The 22140-nt window shown below is 39.0% G+C and overlaps 1 protein-coding gene across 2 annotated transcripts; it reads left to right on the top strand.

The window, feature by feature from the left end:
- The first annotated feature begins 73 nt into the window (after nucleotides 1-73).
- On the top strand, nucleotides 74-21982 carry map3k21 (mitogen-activated protein kinase kinase kinase 21). Of its 2 annotated transcripts, XM_057342016.1 has the most exons (11): nucleotides 74-1742; nucleotides 9740-9920; nucleotides 10624-10772; nucleotides 10942-11117; nucleotides 13255-13495; nucleotides 13755-13877; nucleotides 14376-14480; nucleotides 15768-15918; nucleotides 16061-16155; nucleotides 16588-17304; nucleotides 18814-21982. In XM_057342016.1, exons 1-11 carry the CDS (start codon nucleotides 965-967, stop codon nucleotides 19200-19202), a joined length of 3105 nt encoding a protein of 1034 aa, XP_057197999.1. In that variant the 5' UTR covers nucleotides 74-964; the 3' UTR covers nucleotides 19203-21982. The 2 variants fall into 2 exon arrangements, with proteins under 2 accessions (XP_057197999.1, XP_057198000.1); XM_057342017.1 differs by lacking the exon at nucleotides 14376-14480 and having other exon boundaries at nucleotides 18814-21981.
- The last annotated feature ends 158 nt before the right edge of the window (nucleotides 21983-22140 follow it).

The following is a 22140-nucleotide window of genomic DNA, read 5'->3' as shown; positions in this document are numbered from 1 at the left end:
TTTGCACGCACGCATATTCGTCACGTGAACTCCGGTAACCAATCCATTTCCACTTTTCCTTCTCTCCTCTAGGGTCAGTCGAGTTGGAGGAGCGGAGAAGCGATGGCGGAGGATCACCGAACAAAGTTTTGCTGCTGTAAAGATGTCACTGGATAAACTCGCGAGGAAAGTGCACATTTCGTGAAAACTTTTGAAATGATGGCGGTTGACTTATGGGCATGACCGGGAAGCGCTTTCCGCCGTGCTCGAGCGACGTGTCCTTGGGGACGACAGACTTTTGGGAGCCGCTGCGCTGATATTTTGTGAACTTCGGAGAGAGTGGAGTCGGACGAGCTAACGCGCTAGCACGGCTCTTTAGCCTGTAGTGTTAAACTCAGACAAACGGTGTTTTTTATACAACAGAGATACGTAATGATTTAACTTTAAAGTACCTTAAACGTTTCTTAAGTAGTGAAATAGTTGTTGGACATTTAGCTTGATTCGTTCGCATGGGATGAGCAGGTACTTTGCACCTGTTGCCCGGTGGGGTAACGTTACTTAACTTGTTTTTCTTTCGTAGTATAGTTTCTGTCTTGAAACAAAGAAAACTTAGACTTGTTTTTGAGCCTGAATCAATTGGCTTATAATGTAGTTTACCATCAGAAGTCAACGGGATAATTCGCATGTTTGTAAAATACTGTGGCTAATGCTGATGTCCGAGCTTCACACACACCTCGCACTTCCAGATTGGTTAACTGGCTTAACGTTACGTGGAAACAAACCAATGCGTCTCATAACCTGCCTTAAGCCGGATTTAACATGAGCCACTCTCCGTTAATGAAGCGTTTATTTGATATAAAGTGGAATTTGTGAGGAACTCCAATCAGAAACTGTTTGGTGTGTGCGCATCCGAGAGGAATACAACTACTGCCTGTGTTTTCACTCTGGTCAAGGCACCCTATGGTGAGCCTGCAGGCACCGAGACATGGATGTTCCCCAGGCCGTTTTCCCAAACGGTGAGGGGCGACTGAGCCTCGAAGACCATGTCTGGACGGAGTCCACTAACTCTGGAGCTTGGGCTCATTCGGCTCCCGTGTGTTCCCGCTCGCTTTGGACCGCCGTGTTTGACTATGAGGCCAGCGGGGAGGACGAGCTCAGCCTGCGGAGAGGAGACGTGGTGGAGGTCCTGTCTAAGGACGCTGCCATCTCGGGAGACGAAGGGTGGTGGACTGGAAAAATTAACCATCGCGTGGGCATCTTCCCATGTAATTATGTTACTTACCAACCAGCCATTTACAGGCTTCCCGCGGGTGGCGCGGTAGGGGCTCAGGAGACTGACCCGTTGACCCCGGTTCTGATACCTTTTTCTGAGCTCGTTATAGAAGAAATAATAGGCGTTGGCGGCTTTGGCAAAGTTTACCGGGGGACTTGGAAAAGCCAGGAGGTTGCAGTGAAGGCAGCTCGACAGGACCCCGATGAAGACATTAAAGCTACTGCAGACAGTGTTAAGCAAGAAGCCAAACTTTTCTCCATGTTGCAACATCTTAATATCATGAAACTGGAAGGGGTGTGTTTGGAGGAGCCGAACCTGTGCTTGGTAATGGAATACGCCCGAGGAGGGACTCTGAACCGAGCCTTGACCGGCAGAAGGATCCCTCCCCACATCCTTGTGAACTGGGCCGTTCAGATCGCCCGAGGCATGCACTATCTGCACGAGGAGGCTGTAGTTCCCATCATTCATCGCGATCTGAAGTCCAGCAACAGTAAGACATGTCACGCATTCTTCAGTCATTAATAGGCTCCTTATCTATACCAAGAATTGCAGGTATTTGTTCTGCTGTAGAAGTCACACAGAGGTATTTCCTTTCGCAATTAACAGGTCAATCATTAATTCACAACCTTATCATCCGTGCACCAATCTTTCCCTTATAAGCATGTGTTTGGGAACACCGTGAAACCATGTGTTATTTTAGGTCATCTCGGAAAAAACTGCGTCAGATCGTGTACAGCTTTTGATTTGAGTAATGAATGCTTTCAAGCATGATTTTAGTATTACGTTTAGTTTTGTGTTTCCAAATGTGTTAGATGGGTATAGAAACTGGAACTTGAGTTTAGTATTAATCTTCTAGCTAAAAGCAATATGATTCTCAAAGGAAGCCACTAGCTAGTGAAAAATAACCTTAGAATAAAAGCTATAAAATTGATGGATGCTCAGAGATTGAATGGAGCCTTTGTAGTTGATGTTAAAGACACTGGATCCCTCCAGGTTCTACTGGCAGCGGCAGCATTCCCCATCCCAGAATACAACTTAGGCTGTGAGGCTTTGACTTTATAATACCTACAAATATACCCATTCTCTATAGACTGATTCAGCAGCAACGACAACATAAACGAATGTTATGTGGCCCAAACTTAACTTCTGGTAGACCTCTGCAAAGAATCTGTTGAGTAGTTTTATTTACAATGTATATACAAAAACATATATCAATATAAATTGAATATACATTTTTTTAACCAAACACAGACCGAAAGGGGGGAAGGCGTGTGTATCTGATGAAATCGTCTATAAATAATAGTGGTTTTAACTAACCACCACATAACATTTACATTTAGTCATTTAGCAGACGCTTTTATCCAAAACAACTTACAAAGTAGGGGAAAACAATAGAAGCAATTTGTGCAACACAAAAGCATAAAATGCTGTTATACCCTTACACTCATTCTTGTATTTATACATGATTGGGCCAAAATGCTAAACCACTACAATAAGAAAGTGGTGTTTTCTGAGCTAAGAGATTTAGGGTAGCATTCTTCTCCAAACCCCAATTATCCCTGACAAAAGAGTAGGCCACTTTGTAACAGCACCTGCACTTCAACAGTCATGTGCTTCAGTAGAGTTTCTTAGTCAAGAGTTATGTAGAAAACAAGTGAAAATCTCTGACTCTAGCCTTTCAGAGGAACTTTAGGAATGATGACTGTTAGGTTTCTCAATGAGTGTGACTCTTAACAGGTTGTGAAGTTAAGAGGTTAAAGTTTGAACAGCTGACACCCTACTTGAGAAACTACTTCTCACTATACCTCAGTTTAAAACTAGATCTGCAGAAGATCTACTGGTCTACTTTGTTTATGTGTCTTTTATGTATACACTAAACTCATCTTGGGTATCAGACTTATACAATTTTTAGTATGAAAAAAATGTATATTATTTTGTGTCTTATATGTATTTTTGAGGCCGGTTTCTCAGACGGGAATTGGATTATTAGGCCTTCCTTAAATTTAAGTACTTTTTCCATACATGCATTACAAAAAAACATTACTTATGTGCATTTTGAGACAAAACAATGGCACTGATGTATTTTAAGATTTGGCAGTGCATGCCGTTTTCATTTTAGACCGCTCTTAGCTTTATTTTAGTCTAGGTCTTAAAGGGATAGTTCACCCAAAAATGAAAATTGTCATGAATTACTCTGTAGTCGTTCCAAACCTGTATACATTTTTTGGTTTGGTTGAACACAGAGAAAGATATTTGGACAAATACTTGTAACCAAACAGTTCTTGGACCCCATTGACCATAGTAAGAAAAATGACAATGGTAGTTAAAAGTGCCCCAGAACTGTTTGCTGTCCTACATTCTTCAAAATATCTTTTGTTTTCAACAGAACAAAAAATTATAAAGTAATGTTTCCTACTATGGTAGTCAATGGGGTCCAATAATTTTTTTAGGCCCTTCATATGCCACCCAAACTTTTAGACCCAAACTTTACCGTGTCTTTCATACTGTAAACTGTATTCTCTAAGACAGTGCCATAGCTCTAGGGGATGCCGCATGACTGTGATGTTGTACTATCATGTTTCTAAGTCATAGATGGAGTTGGGAAAGACCCCTTACTTGCCTCCGGTATGCCACACATTGGTTAACCCAATACTCAAAAGAAGTCTTTCTGATGTGTCATTGAATTAAAGTGAAAAGTAACTTTATAACAGAATACTTAAACCTTTCCAAAGAATACTCATAGATTACTACATACGCAATACTTTTAATCTGAAAAATGTCAAAATGAAAAAGTCTTTATAAAGATGAGTAAGGATGTAACAATATTATTGATTATCGCGTTATCGCAATTGCAAAATTGTCTCAATATTATCATGGTCACTAGGGATGTAACGATTCACTCAGCTCGCGATGCGATTCACGATACTGATCTCACAATAAGATTTATTCAATTCAATTTATTTTTACTAAATGAGTTGAGACAAATTAGAAACTGTCCTTTTAACATTTCTCCAGTGCTGCCATTTCTTTGTAAAATAACAAAACTAAACTGCAATTTTAAAATAAATGCCAAATCAAGTAAAAAATGAATAATACAAAAGTCTCTTTAATATAAACAAACTAAGAGTTTGTCTGTGCTTTTCTTGGATCTTTTACATTTAAGAAATATCAGCATTTCAAAGTTTTCCAAGTTTGCAGTAAACACAGCGGCCCCTGCTGTTCAAAACATGCATTGCGATTCAAATAACATCTCAACCGGCTTGAATCGTCACATATTATAATCGATTTTCAACCAGCTCACGGTGAACTGTTAAATCCCCAGTAGTCACATGACTGTATGAAATGATAGGTCTTCCGGGCCTAACAGAGAACGTTAGAAAAAATAATAGATGTTACCTTTGGCAAGGTCCATCTGGTGCAGTTATTTTATTTTACAAAAGGGATTTTGGGGTCATTTGACCCATCTCATACTTTATTACATGGCTCATTTGAATGTTTGATTCTGATTAGCCAGTCGCGACATTCCAAGGGTTGTTATTTTTATTTTCAAATAACAACCGCTCAAAACTAATAACACCCTGTAACTCGGATGCTACAAATAATTTTGAGAGGGGCAGTTTAATATGTAAGGGATCATCCACAGCTAGCCGTGCGTTAAAGGGTTTTAATGCACAACGTGGAGGCCAAGAACCACCCGACGCACAGATAGCCATGCGTTAAAATCCTTTAACGCACGACTAGCTGTGGATTATCCCGCTTATACCATGGTCATTTGCCAAGTTAAATCTTTTATTGATGTGTACAGTGAAAATGACAGTGATTTTGTCAGTTAAATTTCAAATGTAATCAAACTTACTGGAGCTACCTGTGCGTTAAAGGGTTTTAATGCACACCTTCCAGCCAATCAGAATCGAGTATTCAAAAAGACCATGGTATAATACACAAAAATGAATTATAAATATGTCTTTTAACAACATATATGACATTATATTTACAAATGATTAAACCAATTTGCCTGTTTGTGACGTTTGAACGTAGTTTCTTACTTTAAAACCCAAACTAAACGGCCAGTATAATAAAATATTTCAAATTCACATTTTATGTCCAGTTTTTTCTCATGTGGCAAGTAGCCGTGTAATAAGCGGGATAATGTACAAGCAGCAGGCTGTTATCGCTCCGCTTCGCGTCGGCTCCTGATCACACTGTCGGGGCTTATTTCTGTGATAACAACCGGCTGCCTGTACATTATCCCTTACATAACTCATACCTCTAAGCAACAGTTATTATTCGAGGATAAAGAAAAGAGGATGCTTATATCACGTTTCCAAGTCATCATTAAATATTGCAATAAACATCGTACCGTGGACTTTATACTGAGTTATTATCGTCCAGTGAGATGTTGATATTATTACATCCCTACATACACGTTTTCATATTTAACATGTTGGATGAATATGTTGAATGTCTTTCTGCAATCACATTTGAATTATTACCACTACAGAATGATTATCTTTATACTCTGCTGATTTTATGACTGGGATATTAAAGTAGAAAAAAGACAGCATTCCTCTGTCCACAGTAGAAGTAGATGTGGCACCCAGCCCCCGTGCAGCATGGCAGATCTACTGTTAACTCAGTTTGTTCATCTCTCCACATGACTGTGACAAACAACACTGAAAGCTTGCTGACCTTAATTGAAAAACTAACGTGTGTTTGCTCAGGGCTGCACTCGGGACACCACCCATCATGAGCCAGACCTTTTCTCCTGTGTTCATGAGGGGGACTCCGTGCCCATTCAAGTTGTGGCTCATTGTTTAGCAGGTTAAAGGTGGAGAGTACATTTTTAGGGAGGCACAAACAGAAAAGTCAAATACTGCTCTTTTAAAAAAGGTTTTCATTGGGCATGAAATCAAACTTGATTTGCTTTGTACCCACTCCTTGCTGTCTGATCAGTGGTTATCTTTAAGATGTAGCAAATAGTGAGTGAAATGATGTTTTTGTGCCCTAATCTTTTAATACCTCACTCAATGGAATGTCTAACGAGGGGGCAAAAGCTTAACATAAGTTTGCACAATGGAATGGTCAAGCACTGGTTGCTAGGTGACTGCCAGCCCGAGAATGTCCCGACTCCTGGGCTGAAAGGCTTATTTTCATTATTTTTAATCTCCTCAATGGCTGTTACTTTCTTTCCAAGACAGGGAGCTTCCCCTGATTGGGGGTATAGAATATTGCAGAACTGTAGCCAGCGCTCCCAGTGAAACTTGGCCGTGCACCACACTTCAGAACTCTATTTAATTTTGCAATTTCGTGCGCTTGAAATGAAACGTTAAGGAATCTCAAGCATGTGTGCTCTCCAGAATACACACACGAGTGACAGAGTAGGGAACAATAGCCTTGTTGGGGGGTTAGAAGGACTGTGTTGAACACAGTACAGGCAACGGTTATTGTCTCATTATCTAAAGGTGATTTTCTGCCCCATAAAATGGCCAGCATAGAAATCTGAGCCAAGACCAAGTGGTGGTAAAGCAGCGCAAAATAGTATTGAGAATTATTATTATTATCTAATTATTATGTGAAAAGCAAAGCAAAAGCAAAGCTAATTTGGTTTTGCAGGGTTTACAGAAATAGTCCAAAATCTGTTTTGTGTTTATGGTTTTGGTTATCTTTGTGTTGGTTGTTGGCAGTTATTATTTCTTGAAGATATACATTTTGTACATGCCAACAATGTAAGGTGGTTATTTCTAGTGATGCACCGAAATGAAAATTGTGGGCCGAAACAGATACCGAAAACAATAAACAATTGTTTTTAAAGAATACAAAATATATTATTTTTCCTTGGTCATTGAAACGCATTCAAATATAACTTTTTTACCAATCATCTAAACATTGTCGTTTTGGAATTATTCTGTAATTATTATATGCATAACAGTATCCAAGTTATAGTTGAACTCAGCAGCTCTTGCTAATACAAGAAGTTTATATATGGTGCACAATCATTTTAATGAAAACAACACGCACAACACAGAGGGGCAATGAGTCTGTAATAAATAAATTATAAATAAATAAATAAGCTCAATAAAACGGAAGGAAGGAGGCGTGAACCGGCGAACATTCAAACATTTTTAATCAAAATAAATGAACAATAAACCAGCAGCAAAACCTCACGGACGACTGCCGGCCACACGAACATAAACAAAACTTAAATGTCCGGTCCGGTCCTCTCTCACCGTATTCTCCTGCCGTTCGTCCTTTTATGCTTCCGATCTCCTCCGTGAGAGATACGAGGCCCGTGTGACACCCAGCTGACACTCATTATCAATCGCGTCCCGGCCTCGCTTCCTCCTCCCACGGCTCTCGTCACGCCTCCCTCGTCACAGAGTCTATTCATATAAACAGGCTTAAAATGAGCTTCAGTGATATCAGCACCTGCCGGATGACAGTCCATGTGAGCTACATCATCAGTTACTTACTGACAGATCATTCCGCTGATCAATCACATATGAAGAGTTTGTTGCGTTTAAAGTTCGGCTTTAAAACACGCATGAGTCAATGTGCGTGATCTCCGACAATAACGAAACAAAGCCAGTCATGCGCAGTCAAGCATCACACAGAGCTTGCGTGTCATTTTCTGTCCGCTGGTTTTGAGCTGTTCTTGTTATATTCTTTAGTTTCAGCCTAATGAAGCCGAAGTGGTTTAACCAGAGAAAATGATTCATAATTTATTGGCCTAAACTTTATTATCGTTATTATACCTTATTGGCCGATAATTTATTGTGCATCCCTAGTTTTGGCCGTTAGTTTACAAAACAATGGCCTTTTGGGTGACTGAAAACACAAACTTTTGAAAACTGCGCCGTTATCGTCTCAGTGTAAACTTTAAGATGGAGCTTTCTGAAAACGATGAATTCACTGCATGCATAGTATAGATGTTGCAATGATGAAATTGTAAAAACACCGGTTGTACCGGTGACACTGAGGGTGAGGGGTTTGCTGTGGGGTGGTCGAAGATGCGGCCCTGCGTATGACATATTTTACTCTGTTTTAAAATAACGGCAATTCGGGAATGGCAATTGCTTGAATTAATGGTGGGTTCAATATCTTTCTTAATAAAAACACACAAAACTATAAAAAAAGTAAATTGACATTTGCTTATATTAAACACAGACCTTACAAAACGAATAATCACAGCACACATCAAGCAAAAAATAAATAAGAAACGAAAATCAAAACATTAACGTTAGATAAGTTGCCTATTTTAACAAAACGAGTAATCACAGCACACATAAATAAATAAGAAACTAATAAGAAGGGAATACGAAACGAAAAACGTTTATTAAATAAATAAGAAACGAATAAGATAGATAATGCAGAGTTTTTATTCGTTTTTCAGGATCCGTGTAAATGCAATTCATGTGTACGTGAATCTTTTCAAAAACGAAACGAAAAACGTTTTCATTGTGTAAACATACTGTTAGAGGGTAAACCTAACAGTGCATAGAAACCAGCAACTGGGGTTAGCCTGAGAGTATCAAAAAGGTGAAACCTGTTTTAAACAGAATCCTAATTTTCACGTTAGACCTAAAATAAAAGTTTTGTGGTCTGAAATATTTTTGTTTGGCACCCTGCACCTTTTGTCTGTTGTTTAGGGTAAGACCTGGATATCAATAGCTCTTTTTATTCATGTTTAAAACATTTTGAAAAAAATAGACAGTTCTAAAGAAACAAACCCCCAATATTCAGAATGTGCCACTTTTATCAAGGTCATTCTACTACTGAACGTGTGAAAATGTTACAGTAAATGTCTTGTAACTGATACACAAGCTGGGAGTGTAGTCAAGGTCAGTCGCCTCTAGTGTAGACTTAAAATTATTGTACACAGCAATCCTGGGAACATTGTTTCATGATTAAACTGGCCATTCAGGTGGTAATGTTAAAGGTCAGTACAGTTAAAGTCAGATTAAAGCTTAACTGCTGAGGGCCTCCCTTATAATGACATAGTGATAATGATAGGTTAAGGTCTGCTGATGGATATGTCATGGACAGAACTGGTGGGAAATACTATGACTCCTGACCTCGGGATGTTTCTAACTTCAAAGCACGTTGGCCTATATTCTCTCGTTATTTGTCATTTGGTACGAGACCGTATTGTTAACCAGAGTGAATTGTATATCACTCTTGAGTTCTTCATGTAGACCCGTGTCCTTGAAGATTCCACTTCATGATAAAAGAGTGGAAATATAATAGGCCTCTACATTCCTGTATTGTTGTTATTCATTGACAAAAATGCTCAAAGGCTCGATCTTAAGCATAGAGAACATTCCCATCATACCTTAAAATGGCTCATCAGAACAGACCGGTCGCCCCTATAGTTCTCTTTTAATTCAGCATGAGGTAACTTTAGATTTTGCTTTGTGATTTTAAGTTTCAGTCGTATTTCATTTGCGACAGGTAAAAAAAATGTTGAATGTTTCGTTTGTTTCTCCTCAGTTTTATTACTTGAAAAAATTGAAAATGATGACATCGGTCGGAAGACCCTGAAGATTACTGACTTCGGCCTGGCTCGGGAGTGGCACAAAACAACCAAGATGAGTGCAGCTGGCACTTATTCCTGGATGGCTCCTGAGGTCATCAAATCCTCCCTGTTTTCCAAAGGCAGTGATGTCTGGAGGTAATGTGTTATTTTTTAAGTTAATTGCAATGTTTGCCACGCAAAGCCTTTGCTGTTGAAACAAGTTGGTTATTTGGGGTTAGACACCATGTACTGAAATCTAGTGACCTGCCCTCTGTAGGTGGCATTTTAAGGCATCAAGTACACTGTAATTATGTCTATAATTATGTTGCCTCATGAGATGCCTCATTTCTTCCAAATTTTGCCAAAAATGCAGAACTTAATGTATTCTTTAAATGGAATCCCAAAATGCTTTGCGAGTTCAACTTCATTGGCTTGTGCATGTGTTCAGTTATTCAGTTTATTATGATTAATGATTTGCAATTTAAAATATCATGAATACATTTAGATAGCAGTATATTTAATGTGTATTTTTGTTTTATGTTCACACAAACAAGGACTACAAAATTTTTCTTCATGCATGCCACCATAAAACTAGTTTCACCATGGCATGATTCTTGACAGTTCCCTTTTTTTACTAACCATGTTTACTAACCACTAACAGAAGTGAAAATTACTTACACAAGCGGGAAAATAATAAAAATCTGCTTTGTCATGAATCAACAACTTACCTTTGAGGAAAAACCGCTGTGTGCACATGCTTTCATAATGGGAACATGTAAAGAGACAAAGTTCCTATACGATTCCAATGTCGCACTTTTAGGAATTTTAATATATCCCTTATCTGTTTTTCTTTATCAAGTTATGGTGTCCTGCTTTGGGAATTATTGACTGGAGAGGTTCCTTACCGTGGCATTGATGGTCTGGCTGTTGCTTATGGTGTGGCTGTCAACAAATTAACCCTTCCCATTCCATCTACCTGTCCCGAACCCTTTGCCAAGCTCATGGAGGGTAGGTTTATTTGTTTTGTCTCACTTTGTAATGTACATTATTATTCGTGGCAAGTTTAATTACGGCTCATAATTATACTCTTGAATCAAGTACAGCAATAAAAAATACACTTGCATGAATTAATAGTCACCTGTAGCAGTTCCAACATTGCTCCGATTTGTTTCCGTAGAATGCTGGGAGCAGGACCCCCATATCCGTCCATCTTTTTCTGCCATCTTGGAGCAGCTGACTGCCATAGAGGAAGCTGTGATGGCCACCATGCCACAGGACTCTTTCCACTCAATGCAGGAGGACTGGAGAGTAGAGATCCAGGAGATGTTTGATGAGCTACGCACTAAGGAAAAGGTCAGTGGCTTTCATTTCGTGTTGGCTAGGATTTTCCGTTAATAAAAAGTTTGGTGTCTGATCCCCTGTTATTGATGGTTTCACATTGAATTAGTTTAAATTCTCCACATTTTCCCAATTTTTGTTCCAAATAGAGCAGGGGTCTTCAACTACTTTTCTTTGAGGGCCAGATTCCAAAAGTATAAATAGGATGCGGGCCAGTTTTTTACCATATTCTCATTTCTTCTGTTATTTATTGCGTTTTGTTCCTTTTATACTGTTTTTGTTGCTGTTACTTATAGGCCATGATTAAAACATGCACACAAATATTGCATCCAGTATTTGTGCCTTTTCATGATATTAAATTAAAAGGGATATTGTCTTTTTAATTGTATTTTATATTCCTTAATGCGTTACTTTACCCAAAAATTGCTACTAATTTACTCACCCACAGTGCTCCAGTACATCGAGATGTGGGTGGCATTGTTTTTTCAAGAAGATATTTCTGAAGTTATTTGGTTGAATTAATTAAATTTAAATCAATAAAAGTAAAAAACGCAAATACATTCAGCACAAAAGTAATCCCTGCCCCTTGTGACGTTAAATTAGCGTCTTATAAAGCGAGTCAATTGATCTGTGCAAGAAACTGAACGCTATTATCACATCTTCGGGTGAATTCCAATCGCATTCATGTGCCCCACGCACTTACAGGGCAGATCATTTGTATAGTGCGAGTTCTGGGGGGAGATGAACAGCTGTTTTTCGTAAATATAGCCATTATACATAATGAATGCAGTAATAAAAACAACACCGTTTCCCCTTATCTGAGACAACCGTTCACGTGGTGTACCCTTCCTACAGTTAGCCTACTTCCAATGGCACAAAATGCGTTTTAGAACACGACCTATCGCGTTCGCAAACCGATTGCCTGTGGCTGTGCAATGCATTGCTGATTATAACGTTGTAAATAACAAGTTTCTTGGACTGACCGATCAAATCACTTTATAAGACGTAAAACATTATGAGCCGCGGGAATTACTTTCGTTTTGAATGTAGCAGCGTTTTGGGCTTTTAAAGATGTGGCGTCTCAGGAGGACGTGCACACCGTTCTTAAAGTCTCTCCACTTGTTAATCCGCCTCAATGTTAAGGCAGTTGACTAGCCCTGAAATAGAGCATGTTTTGTTATGAGGCAGTGATGAAAGTCTGAGTGTGAATATGAATGTTTGTACCCCCTGTTATCAGATATGGTCCAGTTTTAAACTCGGTTGCTTTATTTGTTTGTACAGATCCTCTTTACAAGCAACTTACTAGCAATGAAATGTCCACAAGTGTTCAATAAAGTTAATATGATAAGCGGCTTCTGGTCTTAACTGCTTGTTATGTTGAAAAGGATTTGTCATTGCTTTACCAAGAATGCATTTTCCTGCAAGTCAGCTAAAACTCCAATCTTATACATCCAATCTTGAAACTATGGCTTAAAAAAAATCATAATCTTTTATCAGTGAGTTGTCCCACTGCTTTTACTTAAACATCTTTTTTTATGCAGTACAATTACTCATTTGTAAAACAATTTCTTCTTTTATTAATTGTCATTGTAATCCAAATCATCTTCCCAAGTGTGTTTCTTGGCATAGTGCCCCAAAGCCTCTTACAGAAGTTATTGACAAGAGATTAGACCAAACGGCTTTAGTCCATGAGGACGGAAAACTGTTTCGATTAATGCTTAACAATTCTGTCTAGGAGTTTTATACATGTGGGTTAGCAGAGCAGATAAATGTAGTTTTTGCCTAAAATCACCTGCTTCAGCTGAATGGTGCTGCTATTGTGTGAACAACTCACTCGTGGTTTCACGTTATTGGGATGTTTGTGGCGCTTAAGGCTAAAACTCAGAACAAAAGGATGTTCTGAAAACAACCATTTAAAGAGGAGAGGAATTTGAGCTTTGTCCTTCAAGGCCAGAGGAAGTGAGACTGCAATTCATACCACTGATGTTGTTTTAGCTCACGGACATAGAGAGATTTTTATTCACTCGCATGACAACAATCCAATTGTGGTCTCATTGATTCCAAAGAAACTTTATTTAGCACTATTTTAATACATATTGTATAAATGAATTCATCAAATGTATCTGATCTCTAATGTCCATCACACCACCAGGAGCTCCGTTCCCGTGAGGAGGAGCTGACGCGAGCCGCCCTCCAGCAGAAGTCTCACGAGGAGCTCCTGAAGAGGAGGGAACAGCAGCTGGCCGAGCGAGAAATCAACGTGCTCGAGCGAGAACTCAACATCCTCATTCTCCAGCTCAACAAGGATAAGCCCAACGTCAAGAAACGGAAGGGCAAGTTTAAGCGCAGCCGTCTCAAACTCAAAGACGGCAACCGCATCAGCTTACCTTCAGGTTAGAACTGCACGAGTCCGCATATCGGTATATGTACTCATTAGGGTTGGGCAGATAAATGATGCCATCGTCGATCGCCGATGGTTGACAGACATCAATATGGTGAGCCGGCACCGTGATTCCAACAAATGTTTCACTTTCGTCCATCACGATGTTTCACTGTAGCCATCGTCCGATGCCAATTAGATAGACATCGCCAACCCTAGTACTCATAAGTTATGTCTATGGAACATTCTATTTATCTTATTTTGTGCAACAGATTTTCAGCATAAGATCACAGTTCAGGCTTCTCCCACTATGGATAAGAGGAGAAGCCTCAACAGCACCAACTCAAGTCCCCCCAGCAGCCCTACGTTGATACCCCGCCTCCGAGCCATCCAGCGTAAGTGCCCCCTCTCTAACACATGTATACAGCATCTGTGTTTGCATCATCTTACTTTTGACTGAATGTTTTTTTGTTTGTTTTTTTGAGGATGTTGCTGTTAAGTAATTTGGTTACGGTTTGGTTCAAAGTTGTATTCTGTTGATTGAGTTTTATTTTAAAAGCAAGTGCCATTCTTCAGATATTCACTTCCACATTTGTAAATATGGAGAATACCCTGTTTTAGAATTCAAATGAATAAAAAATTTGACTGAGAAGTTTGTTATTTATCAAATAGCAGTATTGGCCCAAAATATCTTGTCCAAAGGTTTGCCAGTTTCAAAGTGGTAATAAACCCTGAAAAAAGAAACTCGCACCGTGTAATCGATCCATTTATGAGCAGTTTTCCAGGCCCTGTGGGATTCAGCAAACATGGCACCCAGGTCGTTGCCAATGTTTGGTGAATCCCGTGTCACACATCCCGTGTCACACATTTATAACATATTTTTTTCCCATCAGTGAGCCACCCAGGTGACACTGGCCGAAGGGACTGTATGTTTGTGTATCACCAGGATGTGGATATCACAAGCGAGTGTAAACCTCCTAGCGGGTTTAGGAAGAAAGGCAAGGGCACGGTGGTCCTGTGGGACTTTCGGCGTGGTTCCTCAGTGCTGTGGCTTTGGCTTTAAAAATGTGATTTTTGTTTTGGGGAATTTGTTTTGTCATAACACCTTGCTAATATGCTTATACAGTCTGGTAATGGAATGATTTTGCTTTGACTGCCCTTGGGAAGAAAGAACATTTAGCAGGTGCTGCCAAGCTTTGTATGGGCTTTTTAAGCCTGACCACCATATATGGAAGGTCATATACTGTTTCCGGGTCCAAACGCTAAATAAGATGCTATAGGCAAACAAAAAAATGCTAATAAACGCTCATTGCGAGCTGGAAAAATCGGAAAATCTTCATAACGAAATCCCACATGGCCAGTCAGCGATTTATTTTTGATCATTTATTCAAATATTGATGTCAGAGATTCCGTGAGCCTGGTGACTGTAGTTTAAACGTCGAGTAAATACATGTTTTGCGTAAATATGCAATATGATTAAACAGTGCTCATAAACAGCCGTTTAAGCTGTAGCCCCGCTTGAAGTGAACAGATGCTTGGACCCGAAAACGGTATTCCTCATGTCACCACTTAACAAGCAAATAATCAACTAAATCTGACTGGTTGCTTCAGATAACTTGCTATTAAGGGACAGTTTACCCCAAAATGAACATTCTGTCATTTACTCGCCCTCAAGTTGTTCCAAACCTGTATAAATTTCTTTGTTCTATTGAAAACAAAGAAATATATTTGGAAAAAATGTTAGCAATTTTTAGTTCTGGGACATCAACTATCATAGGGAAAATGAATGTATAATGTTTTTGTTCTATTGAACACAAAATGAGATATTTTGAAGAATTTAGGAAAGCAAACAGTTCTGGGGCACTTTTGACTACCATTTCAATTTTCGCCTCGGAAAGGAAAATTGCTAACATTGTTCCAAATATCTTCCTTTGTGTTCATCAGAACAAATTTTATACAGGTTTGGAACAACTTGACGGTGAGTAAATGATGACAGAATCTTCATTTTTGAGTGAACTGTTCCTTTAAGTATCTTCCTCATGTAACGTGTGAAATATCTATGATAATAATGCCTTCAGAAAGTGATTGTAATTTCCAAACATTTTACCAGTGAAAATTCTGGCTGTTTATTCCGGGTGGTGGAGTCTGATTTAATTTTCCAGTTCTTGGAAAAAGCTTTTGCTGCTACTGTGTTGTGATGGACTAACAGATTGAAACTCACTCTCTGATTTAACAGCTATAACCCACTATGGCTGTTGTTTTAAATTCCGTTTCATTATCTTTAGTGACCCTGGATGAGAGCAACAGAACATGGGGCCGGAGCACCAATTACAAACCCGAGGAGTTTGAGGATGTTAAAAAAGGAATTAAGAAGAAGGGCCGCACATGGGGACCAAGCTCTGTACAGACGAAAGAAAGGGGAAATTGTGCTGAAAGGTTGGAGAAAATAGTTTCCTGAACATCTTATACAAAAAGGAATAAAACAATTTTTGCAGTATAAGCAAGATTTGGGTTATTTTTAGGTTAAAAAAATTTTTAATTTGTAAAATTGAGGGATAAGGGTCATATTTTTCTGCAGAGTTCGACCTCTCTCTGATGGAAGCAGTCCGTGGTCTACTAGTCTCATGAAGAGCCAGAAATCCGTTCCATTGGCCGCCTTATTTGCTGAGCAGGGTATGTGATGGATGGTTGGTCTTCCTTGTAATGATGTTTCATCCTTTTGTGCTTTATCTTGCTTTATCATTTAACAGAGAACAAGCTGTGCAAAATGCATTCAGTTTTAAAGTATTTAAACAGGCTGCGTATTAAACTTCAATGCACCATCTGTCTAACGCTGGTTGTGAAATCCTGAAACTTTAACAAAATCTTATGTATGTAGCAATGGGAAAGTTTACAAAGAGCAGCATATAGAAATGTCTAAATGTCTTGTTGTTGTTTCTGGACTGATTTGCACAGAACGGCCATATTAGTAGAGAAAATCGACAAAACTATCAAAACTTTTCACCACCTAGTCAAAGCATAACAGAGAGCTTCGGCACAGACAAGCACCATCAAACATTTTCCTCAGAAAATATTAACATCTAGTTAACCTTCCTTTTTTTACAGCAACCAGTAAAGATGAAGCGTATTCTGGCGATGGATCTGACAACAAACCAAAGCAATTCAAGTTCCCCAACCAGGTGTACATTGATCTACCTCTGTGGAAAGATGAACAGGGGGACAGCCAGGGACCAGGTGGAGGAGGTGAAGGTGAGAGTCAGGAAGACCCAACCACATCTACGAGTTCAACCAGCACTACACCACAGCACACCCCCACCAACAGCCTAAAGCGCGCTGCCACACACCGGCGCACAGACTCCGTTCTCTATGGCTGTGCCTCCATCCTGGCATCTGTTGCCTTTGGCTTTGACCTGCGGGAGGTCTGTAAGGCCGCTGTCAACGAGGAACAAGAACCACGTGAGGAGAAGAAAAAACGGGAAGGACTTTTTCAGCGCGCCACTCGCTTCCGCCGGAGCACCAGTCCCCCTGGTGGTCGCTCACGGAAGGACGAGGTTGCAGCTGGGCCTGTGAACCTGCTCGCCATGTCATCGATTTCTGAGTGCAACTCCACCAAGTGCCTCCTGCAGTCAGATTTCGAGGGGTCTGGGTGTAGCCCCTTGAAAGAGTCTCCGCTCAGCAGTTTGCATACAAATCAGAATACCAGCACTAGTTCAAGTGTGGCGACCCCTGTGAAAAGTGACGCCCTTCCTTCAACAGATCATTCTTCTGGATCCAACTCTCGTCTTAGGAGAAAGAAGTCTAGCCCTGCGGTGTGTCAATCCAGTAAGTTTTTTTATAGTAAGGGGGTTGAATTGAAGTTCTATTGTATTATAGCATGGGTCTTCAACCGGGGGTCTGCTAATTACAGTTTACTCGCAGGCAACTTTTTGTAAAAAATGTAAAGCATGGGTACAGAAATATTACAACCAATGTTCTCTTTAAACTGCGCACGTGTGCGGATTTGTTGAAGCTCCCGCATATTGCAATTTTAACCTGCGTGCGGACAAAAACATCCCTTCAGACAGCAGAAGCGATAGAAGAAACGGTACATCTGCATCATAAAAAATGTTAGGGCCTAAATCAAATAAGTATCTATGTCTTTCTTTCATGACTGTAAGTTTAGAATCAGTGCATTCTCTGTCTCCCTTACGATAAATGAAATAAAGTGCATTCTCATATATTTCTGAACTTCTGTTCAAATTTGTTAAAGCTGTAAAGCGCTAATTTGATTGGCTAATGACACCACACCGCTTCTGCATTGTAAACTCTGACAGAACTATCGGGGTCAGTCATGTCATTGAAGCCTTAATAAAAACTAAGGTTCAGGATAAGTAAATGTTTAACTGTCCATCTCACAGTAAAATGAAAATATATTATGCTGCAAATCCCTTTAGGGTCATTCCGTGTCAAATCGACCAAATTTTTTATAGTTCCCCGGCTCGAATTTTTGATTTTTTTTCTATTTTTACAGAGGCAAGACCAACATCTGGAGTGATGTTAAAAAATATATGAAATGCCACAGGGGAATAGTTATTAAGTAATCAATTAATTTGTAGAGGGAGGTAAAAATGACAAATATGCCAGCATCATTATTTTATTGTTACACAAAGATCAGTATATTTGTTAGTAAATCTGTTCATTTTTAATATTTTTTTGAGCTGTCACCATTGGCATAAAATGCATCAAGGATTCTTAAAATGAACAGATTTACTAACAGATATACTGATCTTTGTGTAGAAATAAAACAATGATGCTGGCATATTTCTCATGTCATTTTTACACCCTCTAATATGGCTCCAAATTTAGAGTGAAAATTGTCATTTTTACCTCCTACAAATTAATTGATTACTTAATAACTATTCATCGGTGGCATTTCATATTTTGGCTTTCATCTCTACTGATGTTGGTCTTGCTTCTGTTAAAAGGATAAAACATTTGAGCTGGGGACCTATGGTTGAGTTGTCACGGAATGACCCTTTAAATAATCAAACAATCTATATTAACAATAACAATAATACGCAGAAAATGATGTATGTGCAACAATAACGTGCATAATAGTGCTAATGTAATGTCTTAACATAATATTGCTGTGACAATAGGGTTATTTCTATTTAAATAGCTCTGTTTACACATTTAGTATAAGGGGGCACCTGCTCTATGCGTCTCTCATTTAAGGGGTCCTTGCCCCGAAAAACGTTGCAGACCCCTGTATTATAGCATAAATGTATCTGTCACTAGATGAAATAAGGCAAGATGTTGGCTGTCTCTATAAAGAGTTTTTTTCTGCTTCAGTTAATGGCAACGGTAACTCCCAAACCAGCCCAGCTGATTCATCCGCCATCACTTCCTCAAGAAAGAAGCCTGACCGAGAACCTGTTCAGGAGAAGCAAACCCCCAGCGAATCTGTTTCCAGACCCCGACCGCTTTCCTTAAGAAGCAAGCCTCATTCCTGGGGTCTGCTCAAGAGTCGCAACAAGAGCTATTCTCTGGGGCACTGCTCTGGGGGAAAGAGTGCCCAAACCTTGGATGTTGTTTTCCCCTCAGATGTCAAAACGGGATTCTCTTTGCTGGATGTGGACACAGAGGGTCAAAAACGAGACTGCACAGTTCCGCTCTGTCGAATCCAGAGCACTCCAGGTCGGCTTTCTGTCTTTGAGCTGGAGAAAGAGTTTTTATCTTAAAATAAGCTGCCTTCTGAACGAAACCTTAACTTGTTTTTCCCTTTTTAAAGACATCATGGCCATTGATCTATATTTGAGCCATTGCTGCTGGAGTTAATCTGTGGTACTTTTATTTATATTCTGTTTACTTTGATATGTAATTTAAGATGAAGTGACATATATGAAGTAAATGATCAACATTCCACTGGATTTACAGTAGAAGTGCTGGTTTGTAGTTTTCACACAAGGACATTTTACACTGCACAATATCTCTTCTGTTAGAAACTACTGATTTTTGAAGTGTTCAGGCATTTTTGTCATTTGTGTCATGTAATTTCATATGAAAGACATAAACAGGGCCCACGGTGTTTATACTGTATAAATAATAATAATAGGTGTTGGAGTGATTAACAGTTAGTTCTTTGGTAAAGTGGTGCACTATAGAAAATGCGACAGACCAACTAACAAATCCATTCCTGAAAGAGGCAGTCATCAGCATTGCAATAATCATTTATGTTTGTTTGATTGGTGAAGTCTTTGCAAACCCACTTCACAAGACATCCTCTAGGATAAAACACATGCTCCTTTAATTTAGATCTGCTGTTCTGTGGTATTTGACTTTTATGCCTTTTAATTCCCATCGGTTTAATGTAATTATGCCTGCCACAAATTTACTTGCCTGTAAAATCCATAGGTTGGATAACTCGTGACATAAATCTAGTATTCCTGAGACACCATCTCTGTAGTTTAAGTAAAAATATAGTCAATGTCAATCTACTGCCAATAAAATGAGTATGCACTGCACTACTGATGCTGTCTATCAATATTGATATCATTCTAAAGTACATTTGACTTTGTGTCAAATACAGCATTCCACTATAAATACACTAACAATTTAATTTAAGCACCAGAACATTCCTTAAGTCTTACCACTTACGTAGCTTTTGGTTTCTGAGTTTACACCGCAATGGGTTATGAAAACATTACAATAGTATGTTTATCGACATAAATGATTAAATTGTGTGAAGTGATCATTTGTTTAACCGTTGCATGAAATATACTTTAACATGTACTGTATCTTATAACCTGATCTCACAGGAATTCATAACTATTTTACAAGGTGGCTTTTTCGAATGAATTTGTTCATTGTGAAACGAACAAAAACGTTCGATTACTAGAAAAAAGCAATACTGAAGCTCCACCCCTTCACTGGTGCGAAAGCAAATCGTACTAAAACTTACAAAGGAGGTCTTACAAATTTGCCACAGCATAAAATATATTGTGTTGTATCTTAATACTGCTACCGTAACAGCCAAATTCTCTTAGTTGTAATCTTTATATTTTAACTGTATTCTCAATCATTACCTTTTGCCGTAGACCGAATAATTCTCTTGTTGGTTGTCTATTACGGAACGAAGTAGTAAAATATCCCCCTGAAGGATGAATTAGATTTTTTTCAACATGTGGAGACTGATCTGAAACATGCCTAGTTATTTTGGAGTTATAGGGGTGACATGGATGAGTATTTTAACTCTTATTTGTTGAATAGATGCGAGATGATTTCCCACACGCAGTATTGAAAAGCTTTTTCTAAGTATAATAGGCACTAGAATTGTGTGATTCAAAGTAAAAGTACTGTTTGTTCAGAAAATGTCACAATGGTTTTTTCACTGACCACCAGCCTCATCATCTGTTTAAAAACCCATTGTGTGGTGATGTTTTAAAGGAAGAGCGAAATGTCATGTGAGGCACTGGAGTTTTTATTATTTTGAATTCTGTATTGATCCGTGTTGCTGTTGTTAATATCTTAAGATATTGTAAAACACAGGACTGGATTCACGTTTTGCTAGTTTAGGTGTACAACTGCACATAGGATTCATATGAACAATGTACTCGAGAGACATTGTGGTGCCTCTTTTTTATGTCTTGCAATGATTTTTACTTTTAAGATGAAATAATACAATGCCTGTTTTTGTAAATATCTTGTGTTGTTGTTTAAGCACAATCAATCCTACTGTTATGGGAGTACTGCAGCAATCCAACATTTTAATGCTCATTTCAACAGATTTTCAAAGGCACAAACTTCAGAGTGGAAAGTTTCAAGTTTTCACCAAAGTTGAAGTTGCCCACCATCTTGGGAACATCTTAGCTTTCCCAATGTTAAATCCACATGAAATGTTACATGTTACACATGCATTGCATATAGTTTTTTTAGTGTCTGTGCGCTGAGCTCTGTTTTAATCCAGTGTTTACCCATGTGACCAATTTAATGTTAAGCTGTGCTGAGGTGGGCTGATGATGGTTCACCAAACTGGTTAATTGCTCCAGGAGGGCTCAAAGAGAAAAGGGCTGAGCCCACAATCGTCTAATTTCTATCAAATTCTACTATTTTACTGTACACAAGTGACCAATAAATCCTTTATACAACATTTAGGCTTTGGTTTTCCATTCATATGCGTCTTGTCTGTTTGTTTGCTTTAACAGTGCTTATATTTAGTCATTAGCCCAAAAGATGAAGTGTCATTTTTATGTTATAATACATTCTGGTCAAGTTAAATATACGGATATACCCACGCAATTTAAGTAGAGTTCCCCAAAAAGTATAAATACTGACTCCCACTTACTACATTGTTCTGTTAGCCCCACCAAGGTGTTCATGTGATAGTTCACCCAAAAGTGAAAATTCTGTCATTTACTCACCCTCAGATCGTTCCAATCCTATATAAATGCATTTGTTCTGCTAAACACAGAGGAAGATATTTGGAAGAATGTCAGTAACCGAGCAGATATCATCCCCCGTTTACTGCAATAGTTGGGGAAAAAAATACTATAGGAGTCAATGGTGGACGAATTCTGCTTGGTTACTGACATTCTTCCAAATACCTTCCATTGTGTTTATCAGAACAAAGATATTTACGCAAGGTTTGGAACAATCTGAGGGCGAGTAAATGACGACAGA

The sequence above is a fragment of the Triplophysa rosa genome, linkage group LG9 (assembly GCF_024868665.1).
Source record: "Triplophysa rosa linkage group LG9, Trosa_1v2, whole genome shotgun sequence".
Lineage (NCBI taxonomy): Eukaryota > Metazoa > Chordata > Actinopteri > Cypriniformes > Nemacheilidae > Triplophysa > Triplophysa rosa.
The sequence above is the reverse complement of the archived record's forward strand: the minus strand, read 5'-3'. Positions and strand labels throughout refer to the sequence as shown.

Excerpts from the sequence above, each read along its gene's own strand:
- map3k21 (XM_057342016.1), top strand. The coding sequence starts at position 965 with ATGGATGTTCCCCAGGCCGTTTTCCCAAACGGTGAGGGGCGACTGAGC. Across the intron at positions 1,743-9,739 it reads CGATCTGAAGTCCAGCAACA|TTTTATTACTTGAAAAAATT; the intron begins GTAAGACATGTC and ends GTTTCTCCTCAG. Across the intron at positions 11,118-13,254 it reads AGCTACGCACTAAGGAAAAG|GAGCTCCGTTCCCGTGAGGA; the intron begins GTCAGTGGCTTT and ends TCACACCACCAG.